Source organism: Talpa occidentalis, unplaced genomic scaffold, assembly GCF_014898055.3.
Source record: "Talpa occidentalis isolate TD23 unplaced genomic scaffold, MPIMG_talOcc4v2.1 talOcc4.3, whole genome shotgun sequence".
Classification (NCBI taxonomy): domain Eukaryota; kingdom Metazoa; phylum Chordata; class Mammalia; order Eulipotyphla; family Talpidae; genus Talpa; species Talpa occidentalis.
The window spans coordinates 64740881-64762974 of NW_023603184.1; the positions used below are offsets into that span (position 1 = coordinate 64740881).

The 22094-nt window shown below is 45.4% G+C and overlaps 2 protein-coding genes across 6 annotated transcripts in view; one reads left to right on the forward strand and one right to left on the reverse strand.

Moving 5' to 3' along the window:
* Positions 1–754: 754 nt before the first annotated feature.
* Positions 755–5496, reverse strand: DBI (diazepam binding inhibitor, acyl-CoA binding protein). Its single transcript, XM_037523240.2, has 4 exons — positions 5421–5496; positions 4473–4590; positions 2447–2509; positions 755–1055 (listed from the first exon to the last, which is right to left on the reverse strand). Exons 1-4 carry the CDS (start codon positions 5427–5429, stop codon positions 982–984), a joined length of 264 nt encoding a protein of 87 aa, XP_037379137.1. The 5' UTR covers positions 5430–5496; the 3' UTR covers positions 755–981.
* A 156-nt stretch (positions 5497–5652) lies between these two features.
* The window catches only part of CUNH2orf76 (chromosome unknown C2orf76 homolog), a 66188-nt gene continuing 49746 nt past the window's right edge, over positions 5653–22094 (forward strand). The window contains exons 1-3 of one of the 5 annotated variants that reach the window (XM_054699633.1): positions 5745–6065; positions 6247–7564; positions 8900–8991. The gene's annotated coding sequence lies outside the window, so the exon portion shown is untranslated. Of the gene's footprint in view, positions 5681–5744; positions 6066–6246; positions 7565–8899; positions 8992–22094 lie in introns of those variants that run through there. The other 4 variants (XM_054699634.1, XM_037523241.1, XM_037523242.2 and 1 more) reach the window with 4 other exon arrangements.

Here is a 22094-nt window from a genome sequence, read left to right on the forward strand (position 1 = left end):
AGAGAGCTTCTTAATTTCTTTCAGTCTTAGCACCTTCACCTGTGAAATGGGAGAACTAATTCCTCCCTTGCAGGACTGTGGAGGTGACTGAGAGGGACATCTGGCAAAGAGGGTGTTGTAGTGGTCTCCTATTTCTCAATAACCTACATCCGATAGGGTCAAGTGGCAGGTGTCTCTCTACAGGCTCAAGCCCATTTTTCTCCCCGGGTCCTGATTTGCCTTCTACGTGCCGAGCATTCCCCTCCTCAGCTCACTCCGGCCCATCCAGCTGCCTGTGACCCAGCTTCTTCTGGGACTTGGGGCTTTTCCTCTAGCACATGGATATTTCATTCCTGACTGGGGCTTTCATCCTTGCTCATCTGCTTTGTAGTCATGGACTGGGTAGATCTCAGACAAACTTCAAACAGTTGCCATCCCCAAGCAAGCCAGAGCAGGAGGCCAGCGCTGTCTGATAGTGGGGTGGAAGGAAGTACTTCAGACTGAGGTCTCAGTCAGTCCTCCTGACCAGTTTGGCTGGACCTGGGAGGAATGCGAAGCCACTTCTATTATCCTTTTCCTCTGCACAAAAGGTGAGCACACTCCAGGTCTGGCATGGGGGCGTGGAGGTGGAGGCAGGGGTGGGGTGGAGGGCTGCACTGCCTGCTTCACACTAAGAGTAAAGAATGTCAGATCAAACACTTCCAGATGAAATTGTTAGAAAAAGGAAGTGACCAAGAGAGATTAGAACAGTAAATTATTTCAGGAACACAGACTGCCAAAGACTTAAAGTAACAAATGCACTTTTAATTGACTTACAGATAAAAACTACTTAAAAGTTAGTGACCACTTCAGTCCCTAATCTGCTAGAGCTGTATCCTGGCCAGTCTTGAGGAACTGTGTTAACAGGTTATTTTCATTATTTCACTTTATCCACAGTATTAGAAAAGCAAGGCATTATAAAAGTTTAGGTGAAATGTGTGGCTGGCAGCCCAATCAAGTCCCTTATATTCCATATTTTCCCTTCAGTTCTTCTACTTTGGCGATGTAAGCTTTCATGGCATTGTCCTTGGAAGTCCCTGGAAGCAACGACAGGTTATTGGTTAGAGGGGCAGCATGGTTGAAAAGCAGCAGACTTTAGAACCCCAGACATCCCAGGTTTAATGCTTTGAGGCTGAGTTTCTCACCTGTTAAGTGGGGTTCTACGACCTGCCACTCATAGGCCTGCCCAGTATTCAACTGCAGTTCTCAGGGAGCCTGGCCCACAGTGAAGGCTCCATAAGGCACTAAGCCCATCATGTGTGTGTTCTGGTCCCATGCCTGTTCCCAGCTTGCTGGCCAGGGGAGTGCCCCATTGCCTTGAGTCATTAGAACACTGAGCCTCAGGAGAGGCTGGGTGCTGCACGCAGGCAGTGACCTTACTGGTCCTGCTGACTCTCACGGATGGCTATGGCCTGTCACATATTTCTCTGCGGGCTCTTATCTATCTAAACTGTAAAACTGGAAGTGCAAAAGCAAAGCCCGGAGAGAAGCTGTGAGAAAAGTTTTGAGAACTCTGCATGAAAGCAGCTGATTCTTAGAAGAGAATGAGGCAAATGTTTGCCTTCATACCACAGTACCAAGGATTCTGACTATATGCCCCAGAGAGTAACATTCAGTTTCCTGGATTCCACAGTAAGGAGATCCACTGTGAGTAAGAGCATGTTCTGAAGCACTAGAGAGTACGTGGGGCCTGAGAATGGCATGGGATTGCCCAATGAAAATCAACAGTCACACATTCCTATTGCAGTTCTTTGCAAATCCTAGGAGTGTATTTATTGTATTCTGGCCCTTTTTGAATTCAAGGGTTTTCTCATTTGCAGGAAAACAGAGGGCTTATTCAGAAACTAGACTGCAAGAAAACAAAAGCTAGCAGGGACTTTAGTGCCAACTCTTGGGTCTTGCTGCTGCAGGTGGCACGTGATTAAGTCGGCGCTGGGATACTTCTTGGCTGTTGTTGCTTAGCATATAATTGTTCCATTCACCGAGTCTGCCATGTGCCAGCAGCTTGCCTTGCATTAGCTCATTCCTTTCTTTCATGTGGCTTCCTGGCTGGAAGGGATCTGCAGAGAGTTGCTTGGGCTAGGGGCTTATGGGGAAGAGGGAGTTGTGGGCAGGCAACCATTCTTTATTCTGAATACACAGAAAGCCAATGCCAATTATAATGCTCCCAAACTGTTTCAGCGGCCTGGTCTGAGCCCTTCCCCTCCAGATGATACCAAGGATCAGAGAGGGGCTTTCAGAACAGGCATAAACAGTGTTAGTAAAGAAAGAAGGTGTTCCAGTTTTTTTCCATTCCAACAAAGGTCAAGCTGGTTTCTAGCACGTGGTTCATCTACTTTGTTTTCTCTGTTCATCCTTTACACTCCATGGGGGTAGAATATTTCACTACTGGGCTTCACAAACTAGGGAAACTGATTACAACAATTACCTTTCAGTCCATTCCAGGCATCCCACTTGGCTTTGCCTTTGAAGTCCATCATTCCAGGCCGTTCTTAAACAAGGAGAGGAAAGACATTAGATTTGCTTTAAGTTCCAAGGAAAAACTATCAACTTTCTTTCCATGAAAGCCATCTTTTATTATATTTACTCCTTCTGGGCTCTGTCATGGAGTTAAGTGGGTCTGCATTCAGAAACTCTGATGTACAGCAATCCAAACTTAAAATCTAGTGAAAACTACTAGGTAGTCCTTGTCTTGTAAGTCACATAAACTCCCAAATTGTCCTTTTAAAAGTTGTCCTTTAATTTTTTTTTTTTTAAACAAGTACTACATCCATTTTCTTGGCTCAAAATTCAAAACTATAAAGGGAAATGCTATATAATTTCCCCATTTCTCTCCCGCATGCATTATTATCAGTTTTCTGAGTGTCTTTCTGTTTCCAGAAATGTTATGCCATATTTTACTAAGTTGCAAGTCTATTTCTGGTTGATTTGTGGGAGTTTTGCCTGAGAGCAAAATCTTTTGAAGTGATACCATGGTTTTATACTCGATAATTGTACTCTGGAAACACATTCTGTACTTCCCTGTTGACCCATTTATCTCGGTGTTTGAGAACAGGCCCAGGGGAGCCACCACAGTGTCCACAGCCTGGATCAGTATGTCTGAGACATGTCAATGTCCCTGAGTGCTTTTAGGCAAGTATTCCCAGGGATACTGTGCCTGTTGACGCAGCATCAGAATTCTAGAGCAGCACACCTAACTGCCCTTTCTGGACAAAGGCAATGTTGTACATCTGCATTGTCCAGCTCAGGGGCCAATGAGTACAGAACTTCTGATTTTATTATATTTTAACCAGTTTCAATTTCAATTCAGATCACCACATGTGGCTAGTTGCTAACTGTACTGGAGGATGTAGCCTTAGAGTGAGTCAACACCTCCTTTTTTGGAAAGGAGAGATTCTCAAGCCAGTCCACCTATACTTAGGTGACAGCAGGACGGAGGTCTGTGAAAATACTATTTGACAGAAAAGTATCACGGTCCCTCTGGCCACCCGCACTTCACCTCACATTTGCCTCCCTGGGAAAATACAGTTTTTAAACCAAGCACAAAACTCATGTTCACCACATGGCCTTTTTCCTCTAAGCCCTTTCTCTGAACCCAAATTTGATTTGTCATTTCCCATGATTCTTAAATCTGGGTACCATGTCCTCCCCTCTAGCTGGCCAACAGCCAACCCAACTGTTCCACCCACCTCAACTGCGGTGGAGTTGAGGGTCATGGTCAACCCCCTGATTAGGGGTTGAGAGGACCTCCTTTTATGCTACCATGGCCACCAGCTCTAAGTCCATGCATGGACTGAATGGTGCCATTGCCTCAGCACACACCTGAGTTTCAAGGACTCAAGGGCAGATGAAAAACTGCCCAGGGTAGTATTACAAAATATGGTAGTCCAAACCACAGCCCTAAAATCTGTACCAAGATTTTTCCACAGAGAACAAATGGTCATCAGGAATTGCTGTCAGCAAAAAAAAAAAAAAAAAAACGTTTCTGACTTGCCCTAGGAAGCCAGCTGCTTCTCTGCTCTGAAATCCGGGTCTGGCACTGCTGCCAAGCTATTCTGCCCATCTCAGGCACCAGCGGTGTGGTTCAGTAAAGCTACTACAGAGCTGAGAATCTGGGGCAAGTCTTTCTAAGCTGGGGCCTACGCTTCAAGTAAATGCCTACTGGGGCCTACTTCCTCCCAAGTAACTGGGAACTGCTGGTGATAACAGGAAAGTCTTCCCAAAACTAGGATTTGAATTTGAACCACCCACAAACAACATTCACTGCAGTGTCTGTGAGCCCTATCAATAGGGCCTCCCCCAGATGAAATACCAGGAGCCCCATGAACATCACCACAGCCCCCCAGGACCTCTGGGGTATCCACAAATTAGGATTTCAGAAATTAAACCACCAAGGCTACTGAACCAGCTTAGATGAGCAGGAATTTCCCCCTCCCCGCTTCATCTCAGCATACCTGTATTTACATCGCCCACAGTTGCTTGTTTGTAGTGGCTATAGATAAACAGCATCTCTTCATCTGTTGGCTTGGTCTTGAGGTTCTTAACTTCCTCAGCAGCTTTCTCAAACTCAGCCTGAATTAAAGGGAGAGGACAGCTCAGGAATGGGGATGGAAGGCTTAGCAAGGCAGCCCTCCTCCTGCAATGCAGGTGAGGAAAAGCAGTTCCCTCTCAAGTGTGTCTCCCTTCTTCTCCCCAACAGGGCAGCTGGAAAGCTCCAGCAGGATAAGGAGGGGAAGCGCAGCAATTCACTAGCTGCATGGCCCTCCAGGTACAGGGCTCTCGCACACATCAGGTATCAGCTGCTTAAAACACCATGGTGAAGCCGCAGGCTAAGCCTGCCCACTTGGACTCCCTGCCAGTCAGCACCAGGCCAGACCCGGCCCCCAGCTGGGCCAGGACCAGCGAGAGGACCCCCCTCCCCCCGCGCCTACCTCTGTCCCAGTGCCCGAGCTGGGGAGAGGAGCGGAGCCAGAGGTCGCCCCGTGCAGCTCGGTCCCGGGAGAGTTCAGGGGGAGGGAAAGGCCCTGGATCGCGTCTCCCTAAGTCCTCCCTTTCCGCCGCCGGACCCGGACCCCGAATTCCTGGTCTCCCCGCTCTTGGCACGGCTTCCCTGCTTCCCGCCGCCCCAGCTCCTGCCCCGTCCTTCGGCCTCTTCAATCTCTGCAGCCCTCTACCTCCCCCGCCTGCCACCCCTCCGCGGCTCCGCGACGTGCAGCCCCGGGCCCGTGCGCGGCCGCCGGGGCGTTGGGAGCCCGAGACCGCGGTGCCCGCCCGGCTCTGCCCCAGGCCGCGCGGGGTCGGGGGCGCCGAGGGCCGGAGGGCGAGGGAGCCAGGCTCCGTGCTCCCGGACCGCCGGCCTCCCGCCTCGAGGCCCCGTCGCCGCCGTTGGGCACACGTTATACCTGAGACATGCCGGCTGGATTGCAAAAATTCCAGGAGACCTGCGCGGGGGGCGAGAGCAGCAGCAGCAGCTGCCCACGGCGCCTGGCAGCGCCTTTATATATGCCGCGCCGCCGTGCCCACGGTTCGGTAGAGCGACAGCAGCCAATCAGCAGCCCGAGCTGCGCTGGAGGCGTGTCCTGGGGCGGGGCGCCTTCTCCGGAGCCCACGTGGGGCTGCTCGCGCACGCGTGGGGAGGAGCCGCGGGGGACGCCGGGAGCAGGTGGGGACCGCGGAAGTAGGGCGCGCTGGGTCGTGAGGGCCGCTTGGGCCGCGCGGGGCGCCGTGGTCGCCTGCGGGTGGCCTCGGGCCGGGGAGGTGCGGAGGCTGAGGCCTGGAGCGTTTAACTTTAATTCTTTGATCTTGGTCCCGGCGTGAAGAGGCCGCGAGTCGCCTGTTGAGACTAGTAATCCCAGGACTAGGAAGGGCTGCAAGCGGGGCTCTCCCTCCCTGGTTTGGGGGCGCCTCTGCGGGGAAGGTTCCTGGGGAGCGGCTGAAAGGTGGGGAGCCGGGCTGGGCCCCTGGAGGGCGAGGCCCCCCTCTTCCCGGGAGCTTTGGCGTCTCTGGCCCGCGGCAGCCCAGCGTGCAGGTGGTGTGGTGGTGTGCAGGTGTGTGTGGTGCAGGTGTGTGGGGGCGTTGAGGGCAGGGGGTTCTTGTCTTTATTTCAGTGTGGACCCTAACTGTGCAGGGGGGTCCCTGCACAGTTAGTATATATAGGACTAACTGGAAAGGGGGAGGTTCCAGGCTTCCTGCCCAGCCCGCCCCTCTCCCTGTCTGTAACATCATCAGGTGCCTGGCAGTAGCTGGTAAATGAGGGTCTCCTGGGTTCACAGATGATTGCTCAACTCTTGTCAGGTAACTCGCATTATTGCAGACTTGGAGCTACAGCAGTGAGGAGAAGAGAGAAATTCTTGCATTGCTGGTGTGGAACCAAGCATAAGTATTCTTTTTTTTTTTTTGCATAAGTATTCTTAGCCATTGTTTTATCATTTTGTGTGTAACTGCCATTTTAGAATTTCAGGTCTTGCTGTCCCGGGAAAGACTGCATTCCAGAGTTTGACCCCCCACCCCACTATGGTCTTATCTCAGTCTGCTAGCCACAGCGGAGCCCAGCAATTCAGGCCACTAATGGGGTCAAACTAGCCATAAAAAAGCTGCATCTCGATGTGACCAATCAGCTCAAAAACTGAAACTGCACCCACAGTTGTTAGGAAATGCACCTGTGTAACCAATGAATGGTTGCCAACATAATTTAATTTTTAGAGATCTGCTTGTAACCCTATATAAAATCCCTGTTCTCTTTGTTCAGGGCTCTTGCTATCTGCCACTGCGTTGGTAGGTGCCGTGAGCCTGGACTCGAGTCTGTAATAAACCCCCTTTTGTGTTTGCATCGGCTGTCTTTGGCATCTTGGAGGCTATGCTTGCAGAGTCTGCTGATCTTGGGCACAACAGCTGGGACTATTGCGGCCCAGTAATTAAAGTTAAGTTAAATAGAAAGTTTGTCAGGGCGCTGGGGAGTTGGAAGTTATTGTTCTGTAGAGTGTGGGGGAAGGGCTAAGGGAAGGTAACATTTGAGAAAACCCCTTAAGGAGAGCAGGGACAAGTCCAGGCAGAAAGTTGCTGTAGGGGTGTGAGCAGGGAGAGAAGGAAATAGTAGGAAGAGATGAGGCTACTGCGTTCAAGAGATGGCAGGCTGGCAAATGACTTAGAGTTTATTTGTTATAGGGATTTTGACTCGCTGTGAGATGGGAAGTCGATAGGAGTTTTGAGCAGAGGATGGTATAACCGAGAGGAGCAGGTCTTTGTGAGGTTAACAGATGCTGATCTTCATAGGTACAAAAAAGAACTGCTCAGGTGGTGGAGCAGTTTGGGAATGATGCCTAAGAGACAAAAGAGAATTTTCTGGCAGTAGTTACAAAGGAGCTGAATGAAGTGAGGGGTCATGAAAAAATTCTCAGGAAATCATTAAAAGAGGTCGTCAACCCTCTCCAGTTCCTGATTTGTGGCAGGAGGACTGGACTACAAATCTTCACCCTACATTGTCCCGCCGCACCCACATAACAGCTGTGGGGGTTTTGAAAGAAAGATGAGGTGGAAGCTTCCAGAGGTAACTTGACATAATGTAGGTCAAACATTAGAAAATATTTGGGAAGAAGTGGAGTTGCAGTAGCGGGGAACAAATCTAATCAATTTCCTGGGTTAAAGATACAGAGCTATCAAGCTATGGCCAGCCACTGCAGCAGGAGTTTAATCCCCGGCCAGGGAGCTCACCCACATGGCGCCGCATGTCTCTCTCCTGCCTCCCCTGCTGCCCCTCAGCCATGTATTTCAGTCGATCCACCTGTTCTGCTCGGGCTGTCTCTGGTGAATCCTCTCACTCCCCCTGCCCCCCACCTTTGGCCTACAGCCCAGTTCTTGTATGCATAAATAAATCTTTTTAAAAACAAAAAAATGTAGTGTCTTTAGTCTGTGAACAATTTTGATTGACAAAGCAAAGCCAAACAAAGTTTTAGAGTTAAATTTGGGGAAATTACACTTGAAGTGTAGGAAATGGTGGTTATTTCCAAAATAACAATTCAGAGTTGTTTTTTCCCTTTCTGAGTCCCCAGTGAAGCCTGGATTTGTTTTTACTCTGTCATTTGGTACTTAAAGCTTCCTGATAGAAATTTCAGATAACTGCCTATGCGGGTCTTATTTGCAGTCAAGTGTATTCTCCAAGTCATAGGTTTTTAACATTAGATTATTGTGTTTGGCACATTTGAAAAAATGAGGTGACTTTTCTTTACATTCTCAAAGACTTGGTGTGAGTGAATTCTGACTAGAGTTAAGCATTGTAGGAAGTCAGGGTAGTGTTTGAAATTGACTTGATTGTCTGATTTAAGTGGAGTTGAAGTTGTTTCCGTGTTTAGAATCTCTTTCACTTTCCTAAAAAAAAAAAAAATGTTTCCACATAGTGATTTTGTGCTAAGGTAAGCTGATAAAAGTTTAAAGCAACTGAAGTAACTGGTTGCTTGGAACAGCTACTGAGGACATTGTGCATGGAGCAGGGTGGTATAGGAAGAGTGTTTTTCTTGGTACAGGACTCAACCTAGGCCAGTTTTCAGAAGAGCTGTAGACATGCTCTTTGGCCTCCTTCCTTCAGTAACCCTTTCACGGGAGCACCCCCTGGGGAAATGTTGCTGTAAACCCTCCCGCTTACTAATACTCCAGGGAGCGGGCATGGCCTTTGGCTCTGAATGTAAAGAGGTGATGACCAGCCAGCATTTGGGTTTTACTTTGGAAAAGTAAACTTTAGAATATGTTTGGGGTCAATAAATGATGTGAAATTTTTTAATCCAAGTGTATTTATTGGGATGACTTCCCATTCGCCTTGTTCAGGGTGGGTGTAGTGCTGCTGCTCTCTACAGGAATGTCCCCCTTAGACTTGCTTCTCATCCTGCAGGCTGTCCGGGGACAGTGGAGCAGGCAACACACCAAACTACCTTTGTGCCTGGCCGAAGATGCTGTGAAATAGGAACTGGGGCTCAGGACCAGGTGGTTCTTCTTCTGTTCCCTCTGCTCTTCTGGAGTGCGCTGAAGGAGATCCTTTCCAAGAGGATGTTCTCATGCGGAAGCCGTCGCCACCAAACATTTTTTATTCTGTATTTCAATAATACTGGCAAGGAAGTAACTCAGCTTTGTTTATGTCCTTGTTAGCAGTAATTATTTTATTTACAATTTACAATTTTTTAAAAAATTTATTCTTCTGCCATGAGAGTCCCCTCTCCTGCATAAGCCAGGGAAGGTAGGAGTCACTTTGTATTGGTCAGTACTTTACCTCCTAGTGTCTGGCACTTATTGGGCACTCACTGGGCACTCAACAAGTGGTGGGTGAATGAACAGAGTGTGTCTCTCTATGAAATGTTTTCCTTCCAGTTAGAACTTAGAAACCAACAATTTTTTTTTTTAGATTTTTTATTTATGCATACAAGAGCTGGGGTACAGGCCAGAGGTGTGGGGGGTGGGTGAGAGACCTCACCAGAGCCAGAGTGGGGAGCAGAACAGGCAGACTGAATGAAATCCACTGCTGAGGGGAGCAGCAGGCGAGCCAGGAGAGGTCTGCCGCATCATGTGGGCAGCTCCCTGGCTGGCCTGCGTGGCTGTGGACAGCTTCGTAGGCTGTGTCTTAACCCCTTGCGCCACCAGGGAGGCCCAGAAACCAACAAATTTGATTAGAATTGAATGTGAAACTGTTGTCTTGAGAGCAGAAGAAGTCTGGTATAAGGAACATGTAATCTCTTCAAACCACTCCAGCCATAGAAACAGACCTCCTGAAACGTTCAGGGGTGATGGAGAGCCTGCTGAGCTCCCTAGTGGCCAGTTAGTAGAGAGTCTGTTCTCACAGTCGCACCTTGCCCTCACGTTCTTGGGATTCCAGTTTTGAGTGCTCACAAGACTTCACTTGCTGGGTCTCAGTGTAAAGCCATACACAAGGTCTATTAACAGGTGGAAGCAGTTCCTGCCCAGTGGGTGTGAGTAGGAGTTTAATATTAGGTTACTTGGTATAAACTAAACCCCTAATTTCTAAAAGTAAGCTAATCATTAAAAATGGACTACACTTACAGTAAAGCTTTACTCCAAGGCAAAGGTTAGATTATTCACAAGTGGTGAATTACATTGATTTGGTGCTTATTTTGTAGTTTCTTGGGATGTGACTCCTAAGGCACGTCTTTAGGCAAACTGGGAGCAGATGAGCATGTCAGCATGGGAAGGAGGCGTTAGGAAGTGATGCTGGGGTAGGAGTGGAGAGAGGCCCCAAGTTGGGGCTTTTTTTTTTTCTTTTGTGAAGCAGAGAAAGGTAGGAGCTGAGAGGAGTGGGATGAGAGTACAGCAGTTTTACTCTCCCTGTTTATTTTTGTTTTTATCCTCTTGACCCTTTCCCTCCCCTCCCCTCTTAACCTCAGAAACTTCATTGATTAATGCCTATTGATTTTCACATGTATTTTACTTCTGGAATCATTTATATAAATGTCCAATATTTGTCTTTGTCATTCTGACTTGCTTTGCTGTATTTAATTCCCTCAAACTCCTGTTTTGCTGTAAATGGCAACATTTCGTCTTTCCTCATGACTGAATAGTGCTTTATACTGTCAGTATTCCACATTTCTTGATCTAATCTTCTGTCAGTGGGCATTTGGGTTGCTACTATGTCCTTGGTAGTATAAATAGTGCTGTAACAAACATTGTAAAGTATATGGGTTTTTGAGTGTATGGGTTCATGTTTGGATAGATGCCCAAGAAAGGGATTGCTGGGTCATGTGGTATTGCCATTTTCAGTTTTTTAAGTACATTCAGATCCTTTTCCGTAATGGCTGCACCAGTGTTTCCATTCCCACCTATTGTGTGATAGGGTTCCTCTTTCAGTGTGTCTTCCAGGACTTGTTGGGGGGCTTTTTCATATGTGCCATTGTAATAGGCGTGAGATGATATTTCATTTTAACCCATATCTCTCATTGTGAGTGATGATGATTTTCCCGTGTAGCTGGTGACGTTCTGGATATCCTCTTTAGTGAATTTGTTTATTTAGATCTGCTGAACATTTATTGGGTAGTTTTCTATAGTTGAACTTATTAAGTTTTTTTTTTTAAGATTTATTTATTCATGCATACAAGAACCGGGGTACAGGCTAGATGTGCAGGAGGGTGAGAGGACGCACCAGAGACAGAGCGGGGAACAGAACAGGCAGACTGACTGAAATACACTGCTGAGGGGAGCAGCGGGCGAGAGAGGAGAGGTCTGCTGCGCCATGTGGGTATTTCCACGGCCGGCCGGGACTGAACCCACGCTGCAGAGGCTGTAAACAGCCTCACAGCGCTGTGCTCAACCGTCTGCACCACTAGGGAGGCCCTAGTAAGTTTTTTATATTCTTGTGTATTAGCCCCTTTTGGTTATGTGATATGTAAATATTTTTTCCCAATCAGTAGCATGTCTGTTCAGTGTACTTATATTTCCTTTTGCTGTGTAAGAACTTTTAAATTTGTGGTAGCCCCAGTCCCAATTGTTTATTTCCCTTATCTTAGGGGTTGGGTCTCCAAAAATATCTTTATCATTGCTGTAATAGATCATATCATCAATATTTTCTCCTGTACATCTCATTATATAAGTCTTATATCTAAGACTTATTTTGTTATAAGTCTCATATCTAAATCTTTAATCCAATAATTCAATAATCAAAATAAATTTGAAATTTATTTTTGTACGTAGAGGGTGATCCGTCTTCATTCTTTTATATATTGCTCTCCAGTTTTCCCAGCACCATTTCTTTTTTTCTAGTGTTTTTTTTTTATTGGGAGGCAAGGGGAGGAGATCCAGGGTAGAAAGGGCTAGAGATGAGGTGACCCTTTCATCTTTCTCACACAGGAAGTGCTGTCCCTCTGATGGCAGCTTCCCCTGAAAGGCACATCTTGAGTTTATGACAGCATCTGGGACTATTCTGTTGAATTTCAAAATGAGAAAACCTTTTTTCCTGGGGTTGGATGTGAGCAAGTCTGACTGTGTTTCTAAGGGTACAGGCAGCAGTAGAGGCAGGGTCTGCGGGAGACAGGGAGCTTAGAACTTCAGCTGCTGCTGCCCCTCTAACCAGATCTCCTCGGAACCCCCAGAAGTACAGGCAGCACTCTTCTAGGTAGATGTCTGGTTGCTCACTGTAAAGAGTACCAGGAAAACCTGCCACTTCCCCTGCCTCCTGGAAATGACCAACCTGGGATGATTTCCTTCTATTATTTAAAAAAACAAGCCGACAGCCAGTATGAAGTGGCTCACAAAAGCACTTTGCTAGGCCCTCCTCATCCCCCCTCACTACTTGTCTGAAAAGACAAAGACAGAAACTACTGCCCAATTCAACAACCAATAATCTGGGTCTAGCTCCTGGGAGTGAAGAAAAGGAGAAAAGGGAAGCTCTCCCAGTGCCCTCCAGATCATATGCTTTTGCTGCAGACCTGACCAAATCACAGTCTTCTTCTCCTGTCTCCACGCAGAAGAACCTCAGCAGCACCATTTATTAAAGAGATAATCTTTTCCCCATTGTGTAGTTGTGACTGCTTCATCATAAATTAAGTCTTAATATGTACTTGGGTTTTTCTCTGGGCTTTTGATTCTGTTCCGCTATTCCAAGTATCTATTTTTTTTTTGCCAGTACCATACTGTTTTTAGTACCATGGTTTCATGGTATAGTTTTTCCCCCAAAGAATTACTTTTATTTACACAAGAACTGGGGTACAGGCCAGAGGCATGGGAGGGTGAGAGAATTCACCAGAGACAGAGAGGGGAACAGAACAGGCAGACGAGGGAAAACATTGCTGAGGGGAGCAGCAGGCAAGACAGGAGAGGTCTGCCGTGCCATGTGGATATCTCCCTGGCCGGCCGGGGGTCGAACCCGCGCTGTAGAGGCTGCAGATAGCTTCTCAGTGCTGCGCTCGACCTGCTGCGCCACCAGGGAGGCCCCATGGTATAGTTTAAAGTCTGGTGATGTGATGTTTCTTTTTTTCTCTCAGAATTGCTTTTGTTATTTGAAGCTTTTTATGGTTTCAATATTTTTCTCTTTCAATTTTTTTTCTCTTCATTTGTCTCTTTCCTTCTCTGATGGCATAGCAAGTGAGAGGAAGCCTGACAACTAGAGGTTTTTTTTTTTTTTTTTTTTAAATATTAAATTTTATTTTTATATTCCCCCATACAATTGCAAACGCCCCATTCTGACCCCAATCCTTCCCCTCCCGCCCCCCACCCCCCAAAAAGTGTCTCTGGTTCATAGTTTTTTGTTGATTTTGATTTTCACTTTCTTATATTCATTTTCCTGGTCCCTTATTTAAGTTTTCTAGATTCCTGCTATGAGTGAGACCATCCGGTATTTTTCTTTTTCTTTTTGGCTTATTTCGCTGAGCATGATCCCTTCCAGTGCCATCCATGTTGCTGCAAATTGCATGTGTTTATGTTTTTTGAATGCTGAGTAATATTCCATGGTATATATGTACCACATCTTCTTGATCCAGTCATCTATTTTTGGGCATTTGGGTTGTTTCCAAAGCTTAGCTATTGTAAACAGTGCTGCTATAAACATAGGAGTGCAGGTGCTCTTTGGAATTGATGTTTCTGTGTCCTTTGGGTAAATACCTAGGAGTGGAATTGCTGGATCATATGGAAGCTCTATGTTTAGTAGGTCCAGAAATCTCCACACAGCTCTCCATAGTGGTTGGACCAGTTTGCACTCCCAGCAACAGTGCACAAGAGTTCCTTTTTCTCCACATCCTCGCCAACATTTGTTGGACAACTAGAGGTCTTAACCGGATCCTCCACTGTGCCATTCTCTCCCTTTGGGTGTTCAGAGGCATTTCAGCAAGTAGGATGGGAGAGAAGAGTGTGTATCCACATGTGTTTATTATTCTCCTCTTTCCCTGTCATTCAATTTCTGCCCAGCCAACATGGTCGTGTGTTTGGACTGAGGTGAGATACAAAGACAAGGGCTTGGTAGTAGAAAATAAGTGTCCTACACTGGCTGGAAATAAGGAAGGACTCAGACTTAATCTTAAATTCAGACCAGTGCATAAGTTGGTCATGGACTGGGTAGGTATTGCCTGTATTCTGTGGAGAAGTAAGATTATGGGCAGGAATAATGAAGCACCTTAGGAAACTATCTTGAGTTCAGTGCTTGAGTTTAACTTCATCAGAAGTATAATCACTCTTCTAAAACTTATCATCATCGACTTCTTTGTCTCCCTAACTCTTGGTTGCTTATGGCAAGCAGTTGTAAATGTGTCGGAACTATGTTGTAAGTGATGAACTGTCATAGGTGCTCTTCTGTTGCCTGCCAAGAAGAAAATTAGGAATACTGAACTGGGATGACAGATACTTTGGCTGATAATTCCTTTGAAAACACTGTAAAACAACAACAACAACAACAACAAACCTTTATTTTGAGATATTTGTAGTTTTGGGTGCAGTTGTTAAGTTCTCATAGAGAGGCCTCTTGTACCCTTTGTTGGTTTCTCCCGATGGTAATGTTTTGCAAAACTATAATACATGATGCAGTCAGTACATTGGTATCCATATATTTAAGATACAGAACACTTCCATCATCCAGAAGCCCTTATATAATTTTATCATTTCAAGGATGCAATGTAAGTGAAATTATGTTTGTAACTTTTTGGGCTTGACTTTTTCACTCAGCATAATTCTCTGCTGGTTTGTCCAGAGCATTGTATTTGCAAAGAGTTTGTTTCTTTTTATTGCTGATTGGTGTCCTATCATACATTCAAGGAGTTTGTTTAACCTTCACCTGTGAAAGGCCCCTGTGTTGTTTCTGCTTTTTGGCTATTACCAATCAAGCTGCCACTAGTCACTCATGTGTAGATTTTTAAAATTAATATTTGAATGAAGTACTGCTGGTTTACATCCTTGTTCATGTTTTGATAGTATAGGACTCCTCCCCTCAGGGTAGTCACTGTAGCTCTCCCACCACCACAGCACCCCTAGTCTTCCACCACAGTCCATTGTGCTCTCCTTGCCTCCTCCCCCATGTGTAGATTTTTTGTGTGAACGTAAGTTTTCATTTTTTTCTGGGGAAAATGCCCAAGAGTGCATTTCTTGGCCATATGGTGGTTCCATGTTTGGTTTGTAAGAAACCATTGTAACTGCCATTTTACATTCCTACTGTTAGTGGGTGAGATCCAGTTTCTTCTTGCCAGCAGTTGGTGTTACAGCTCTTCTAGGTATTCTGGTAGATGTAGAGTGATATTTCTTTGCAGTTTTAATTTGCATTCCCTAGTGACTAGTGATGTTGAACATCTTTTTTTTTTTGTAATTTACTGTCTGTGTGTCTTTTGTGAAATGTCTTTTGCCCATGTTTTAACTGGATTTTTTTTAAATGTTTTTTTGAGAGTTGATTATATATTCTAGATGCTAGCTCTTTGTTGGATATGTGTTTTAAAATATTATTTTTTTCCCCAGTAGATACCTAGTTTTTTCATCCTCTTAACAGAGCACACATTAAAAATTTTGATGAAATTCAATTTTTTCTTTTATGTTGTTCTTTTGCTGTTAAGTGTAAGAACTCTTTGCCTAGTTATAGACCTGAAGATTTTTTTTCTCTTATTATGTTTTGGGGAAATTTTTATAGTTTTGCATTTTACAATCAGTGTAATCCATTTTTAGTTCATTTTTGTATACTGTGTAAGATTTAGGTTGAGGTGGTTGACTTGTTACTCTAACAGCACCATTGTTGAAAAGATATCTTTCTTCTATTGAGCTGCTTTTGTACCTTTGTCAGTATCTCATGAGCCCATTTTTGTGGTCTTATTCTGGGTTCTATATTCTGTTCCATTGACCTGTGCAACTTTTCCTCCACTACTACCCCATAGTCCTGATTGCTTTAGTTATGTATTGTTTTAGCCATTCCTTTACCTTTACATATATGTTTTATTTTATTTTATTTTTTAAAAAGATTTATTTATGCATACAAGAATTGGGGTGTAGCCCAAAGGTGTGGGCAGTGATAGGATTTGCCAGAAACAGAGTGGGGAGCAGAACTGGTGGATCTACTGAAATACACTGCTGTGGGGGGGCAGTAGGCAAGACAGGAGAGGTCTGCTGCACCATGTGGGTTAGCTTCCTGGCTGGGGATTGAACTCATTTTGCAGTGGCTAGTAATAGCTTGATAGTACTGTGTCTTTAACCATTGTGCCACCAGGGGGGCCCTCCATATAAATTTTAGAATAATCTTTCCTATATCTACAAAAAAATCTTGCTGTGATTTTGATAGGAATTATGTCAAATTTGTATATCAATTTGGGGAGTTGACATTTTTACTATGTTGGGTGTTCTACTCTGTGAGACACAGTATGTGTCTCTTTTAATTTCATTCATTGATAATTTCTTTATCAGTGTTTTGCAGTTATCAGCATGTAAGTCCTACATGTGTTTCGTTCGATTTACACCAAAATGGTTCTGATTTGGTCCTTGTTTGACTCTTGAGGTGAGAATGGGAGTTCTGACTCCCTTCTAGGTCTCCATTGGATACCCTCCTATTAGGGAGGAGTTGAAATGCCTCTTTACTGCTCCTCCTCATCTGTCTTCCATGGACATTGGGGTGGAGGTGGGGGTGAAAGTTCTGACTTTCTACTAGACCCCCTCTGACACTACCTGTTAGGACTTTGTTAAATTATTATGCGTGAAGTGGAGAACAGGTTGCTGGATGGTGAGCTGTGGTTCAACCAAAGACCATGAGAGAAATTTAAGTAGGGAAATTTATCCCTCACAGTCCTGTATGCATGGCACTCCTTGGGGCCATATGGGCAGGTCAAGGCAGAGTACAGTTAGAGTGGCAGGACCTGGGCATGTCCTTTTTAAGGGTCCATGGGCAGAATGCTTTGGGATTGTTAGTTTAATACTGAATCAGTCAATTCAACCCAAAGTGTGGCACTCTGTTAAACTTTCTGGTGATTTTATTTATTTATTTTTATTTTTTAATAGAGCATGTTTTATTTATTTGTTTGTTTGTTTTTGTTTATACATGCACTGGGTACAGTCAGAAGCGTGGGAGGGTGAGAGAATTCACCAGAGCCAGAGCAGGGAGCAGAGCAGGCAGAAGGACCGAAATACACTGCTGAGGGGAGCAGCGGGCGGCAGGAGAGGTCTGCACGCCATGTGGGACCCTCCTCCAGCGGCTGGGGAGCAGCCGGGGATTGAACCGTCACCACAGAGGCCGCGGGCAGCTTCGCAACCCAGCGCTCAACCGCTGCGCCTCCGGGGAGGCCCTTTCTGGGGATTTTATAAGGGCACACAAGGGGCAGGCTTTGTGAGGCAGGGGAGACTTGGGGAGGTCAGAGCAGAAGCTTACATTTGCTTGTGACACTATGCACTGTTATCTAGGCATGCGTGATGAACGGGTGGCAGCCTAAGGTCCCTTTAGGCTGCTTGACCAAACAAAGTGGATGCCAAGACAGCAATATCATGAAGTAGCTTAGCTAACTCCTGACATCATCCTGGTGTGGAGGGGAAGGTGTCAGTGGACATGGAAGCCCCAGCTCCCCATTGGGGCTTAACCTGTATTGTTCAGGGGTTAACTATTTGTCTTTCCAATTTGACATTTACATACGTTTCCTAGGGTTGTTATAACAAAATATCACAAATTGGATGGCTTACAATAACAGAAATTTATTATCTCACAGTTCCAGAGACTAGAAGTCCCAAAACATGCTATTAGTAAGTTTGATTACTTCCGAGGGTGTGAGGGGGAATCTGCTCCTTGTTTCTTCTCAACTTCTGGTAGTACCAGGTATTCCTCAGCTTGTTGATGCATCACTTAGTCTTCCATCTTCACATGGCATTCTCTCTGTGGTCTGTCTTCACCTGCTTACACCAGTCATATCAGACCCACCCTACTCGTGTGACCTTGACTTAACTAAATACTCTAGAACCACCCTATTTCCAAATAAGGCCACATTCTGAGGGCTGGGTGGGAGTTAGGACTTCAATGTGTCTTTTTGGAGGCAAAATTTAACCCATGACAGCATTCATCTAAACTTCAGAAATAGGTGCATCGGGATTAAAGCCATAGTCTTTTTTTTTTTTTTAATTTAAATAATAAATTTTATTTTTATATTCCCCCATACAATTGCAAACGCCCCATTCTGACCCCAATCCCTCCCCTCCCGCCCCCCACCCCCCAAAAAGTGTCTCTGGTTCATAGGTTTTTGTTGATTTTGATTTTCACTTTCTTATATTCATTTTCCTGGTCCCTTATTTAAGTTTTCTAAATTCCTGCTATGAGTGAGACCATCCGGTATTTTTCTTTTTCTTTCTGACTTATTTCGCTGAGCATGATCCCTTCCAGCGCCATCCATGTTGCTGCAAATTGCATGTGTTTATCTTTTTTGAATGCTGAGTAATATTCCATGGTGTATATGTACCACATCTTCTTGATCCAGTCATCTATTTTTGGGCATTTGGGCTGTTTCCAAAGCTTAGCTATTGTAAATAGTGCTGCTATAAACATAGGGGTGCAGGTGTTCTTTGGAATTGATGTTTCTGTGTCCTTTGGGTAAATACCTAGGAGTGGAATTGCTGGATCATATGGAAGCTCTATGTTTAGTAGGTCCAGAAATCTCCACACAGCTCTCCATAGTGGTTGGACCAGTTTGCACTCCCACCAACAGTGCAGAAGAGTTCTAAAGCCATAGTCTTTTCATTCATGATTTATGTCTCCTGATGGGAAGGAACAGAGAACAAAGGAGTGACAACAAATGGGGACAAATCAATCAGGAAAGTCCTTCTGAGAGGTGACATTACATTGAGAACAAAGGATAAGGTTGATCCAGTTTTCGAAAAAGCAAGAATGGGTCAAGCTAGGAAACAAAACGTATAAAGGCCAGAAATAGCTTACGGTCTTGCTGACAGAGGGTCCAGAGGGAGAGGGTGTCTGACCCATGTCATGCTTGGGACATCCTGGCTGCAAAGAGGAGTCTACTTCAGGGAGGTTTTGCAGAATTTTAAGCAGGAGAGAGATCAGATTTACCTTTTTAGAATTTACACCTGCTGCTCTCTGTCACAAGATACATTCTGGGTTTATGCTGATAAGATTTGCTGATGGATCAGCTAGAGAGTAAGGAGGATTCCTTTGCTGGTGTCTTGAGTATCTCAGTGGATGGTTGTGTAGTTACTGAGATCAGGAAATGTGGGCTGGGGATAAGGGTCAGATTTAAATTTCTAAGCTCAGTTTGGGATATGTTAAATGTTAGCTGCTTGGCCATGTCTCGGTAGGGAAGTTAGGTAGCCAACTTAATGTACAGTTTTGAAATTGAGCTGGAAATATAGGGAGTCGTCAGCATCCCAATGGCAGTGAAAGCCATGGATGAGAAGGGGATGGAAGCCATCATCTGGGCGACAGTGCAGGGAGAGAAGAGGATAGTTGTATTGAGTCTACTTCCAGCTCAAGGTCTTAAAGAGGGGAAGTGCCTGGAATGCTCTAGAAGATAAGCAGTGCAGTGAGAGACAGTGTGGTTCAGAGGCAGAGAAGAAACCAAGTTGAGTGCTTCTGACAAGATCATCTTTCACTAACATCCAAGTGATATGAAGATAAAGACAGAGATGTGTTCAGTGGATTTGACCTCGTCTGTTTTACTTAGGAGTGGGTGCCAAGGCTAGTTTAGAATGGACTGAAGAGAGGATGAGAAGTGAGGAATTAAATCAGGCATGTGCTCTATCTTCATTATTCTGGAGAGTAAACACACTGGCCCCCTGTTTTGGCAGGCACTATCACTGTCTTTCCAGACATCTTGGAGAAGATGGCACAGAGCAAAGACTGCCAGTGCTTCTGTTCCAGAGACTGAGAGAGTCATGGAAAATTGTCACGTGCTAAGATCCATTCTTTCTTTCTACCATATTCCAGTTGCTTTTCCAGTATGCCACTATGTAAGCTACTCTGTTTCACCTGACAGAGACTGGAACTAAATCAGTTTAGTCAGCCTACACCACATTAAATTAAGGCTACTTGAAGCAACTAGACCAACCTACAGTCTTGACCTCTACCATGACTTCTCCCCACCACTCAACCCTGCATCCTGTTCTCATGCCAGCCCTCTGAACAAATTCTAGAATCTACCCCTGGGCCTTAGAAAGCCAGGGACCTTTCTCCTTAAGTCCAGCGTGTATTAGTCACTGGACAGCCTCCATCTGGTGACAAGCAGGAATTCTATAGTGATTCCGTCATCCATAACAACGCTGGCCAGTGAATTGACTGCTGACCTCACTGCCCTTTAGGTGAGGTGGGGCTGCTGATCACTTTAGCTGAAGTGGGGACCAGATTTCATACTGACTTTTCCAATCGAATGACTCATTGTAGGGAAAGCTGCCCATAAGATGCACTTAGGATAATGAGCCAATCCTCCAGGAAGCTCCCCTGACTAACCAAGGGCAGTCTCCTTTTGGAGACATTGCCATTTTGTCTATCTTGTGGCTTGCTCGTGAGGTTTTCTGAAATACCTGAAGGTCTAAGATGGGAGAGCAAGTCAGTACTAGCTTCTTCAAAGCAATTCCAATTATGAGGGTGCCTCTAAAAAGAAACAGTTTTACCATCTAAAACTGGAACCTATGTGTTTTGAAGGACACATATTTCCTGGCCTCCACATGATCTTTTGTCCAGCTGGTTGCCGTTGGGGTTTCCACTGAACTCACATTATTGCTTTGGCCCTTGCTTTTGGAGGATCTGTCAGTGGCTGTCATTCCATTTCATCTTATTGTCCATGTAACGTGCAGAGTGGCATATTTGCCCCATAGAATGCGCATGGCTGAGGGAATGGGATGGACAAGACATCTGGGGGTGTTGACAGCTATTTTGTATGGGAAGTCCAGGGGCTGGAAGAGATGTTTCTGATAGACTTGATAATAGTAATCACTTTGTGGCCAGAATCATGTCAGAAGTTGGCAGATTCAAGAGTCAGTTAAATTCAAGGTGCTTATAATAGTTTCGGGGAACCTTGCCAGGGAATTTTGCTTCATGTGGACTATTCCAAGGACAGTTCTGAAAGATAAAATATCAGTAATGCGTGATCCTCCCCACGCCAGTCCCCTGGGGCGTAAGTTGTTCTCTCCTTAGATGCTGAGGTTATTTCTTGCTCCCCACCTCTACAAAAACCTGGGTATCCCATTCCCAGTTATAACTGTAGTAGCTGTAACTTTACTTTTTTGCCCAGTTAACTTCAATATCCTGAAGGGAAATTTTGTAGACTTTCAGAGACCCATTACAACCTCCATTTTGGCCCAAAGTGTACTCAAATCCCCTAAATCGCTTTGGGGCTCCTGCCACATGGAGAATATACCTACTAAGCTGGCCAGGGGGTTCTGTAGGGTAAAGCATTATGCACAGGTATGTATGGTCAGGTAAGAGCCCAGAATTCACATTTGTCTGTGTACACTGTACACATTACTCATTTGTCCTGAACATAACTCAGGAAGTGCCTCCAGGGAGGATGATCCCTTTCCGGAAACAGTCACATTTAGTGAACCAGCTGCCTTGCTAAGTGATATGCACCAGCAAAAGGTAAGGTAGGTAGAGTGAGAAATCTTTTGAGTTGATTTTTTTAAGAGGCTGTTCTAATGCTTAACACTTGCAGGTGTCTGTGGATGGTAGTCTGGTGTGGAGAGTCTGCTGAATACCTTGACTTTTTTTTTTTTTTTTTTTTTGGTGGGACCCTTGCCGGTGGCTGGGGATTGAACCAGCGCTGCAGACGCTGCGGGCAGCCTCGCAACCCAGCGCTCAACCACCGCGCCACCAGGGGAGGCCCTGAATACCTTGACTTTTAACCCATGCTACCTTAGCATTTTTGGTAAAAGGCATACCATAGACTGCGATAGTATGGAACCAAATGTGTGCACAGATTCATTTCAAGGGTCACGGAGTGACCAGAGTAAGCTGAGTGAGGACATTGACACTGTAACCTGGAAGTGTCATCAGGTGTGTGCAATCTGAGAGGAGGTGAAAGGCTGAATGTACTCAACCTGCCAAGAATGGGTGGGAACAACAATCAGTGACCTGGCCTCCCTCACCGGAAGACTGTTGGGTCAGCTTTTGGCTGGAGTTGCAAGGCTGGCATGTGCCCCTGTCCCGC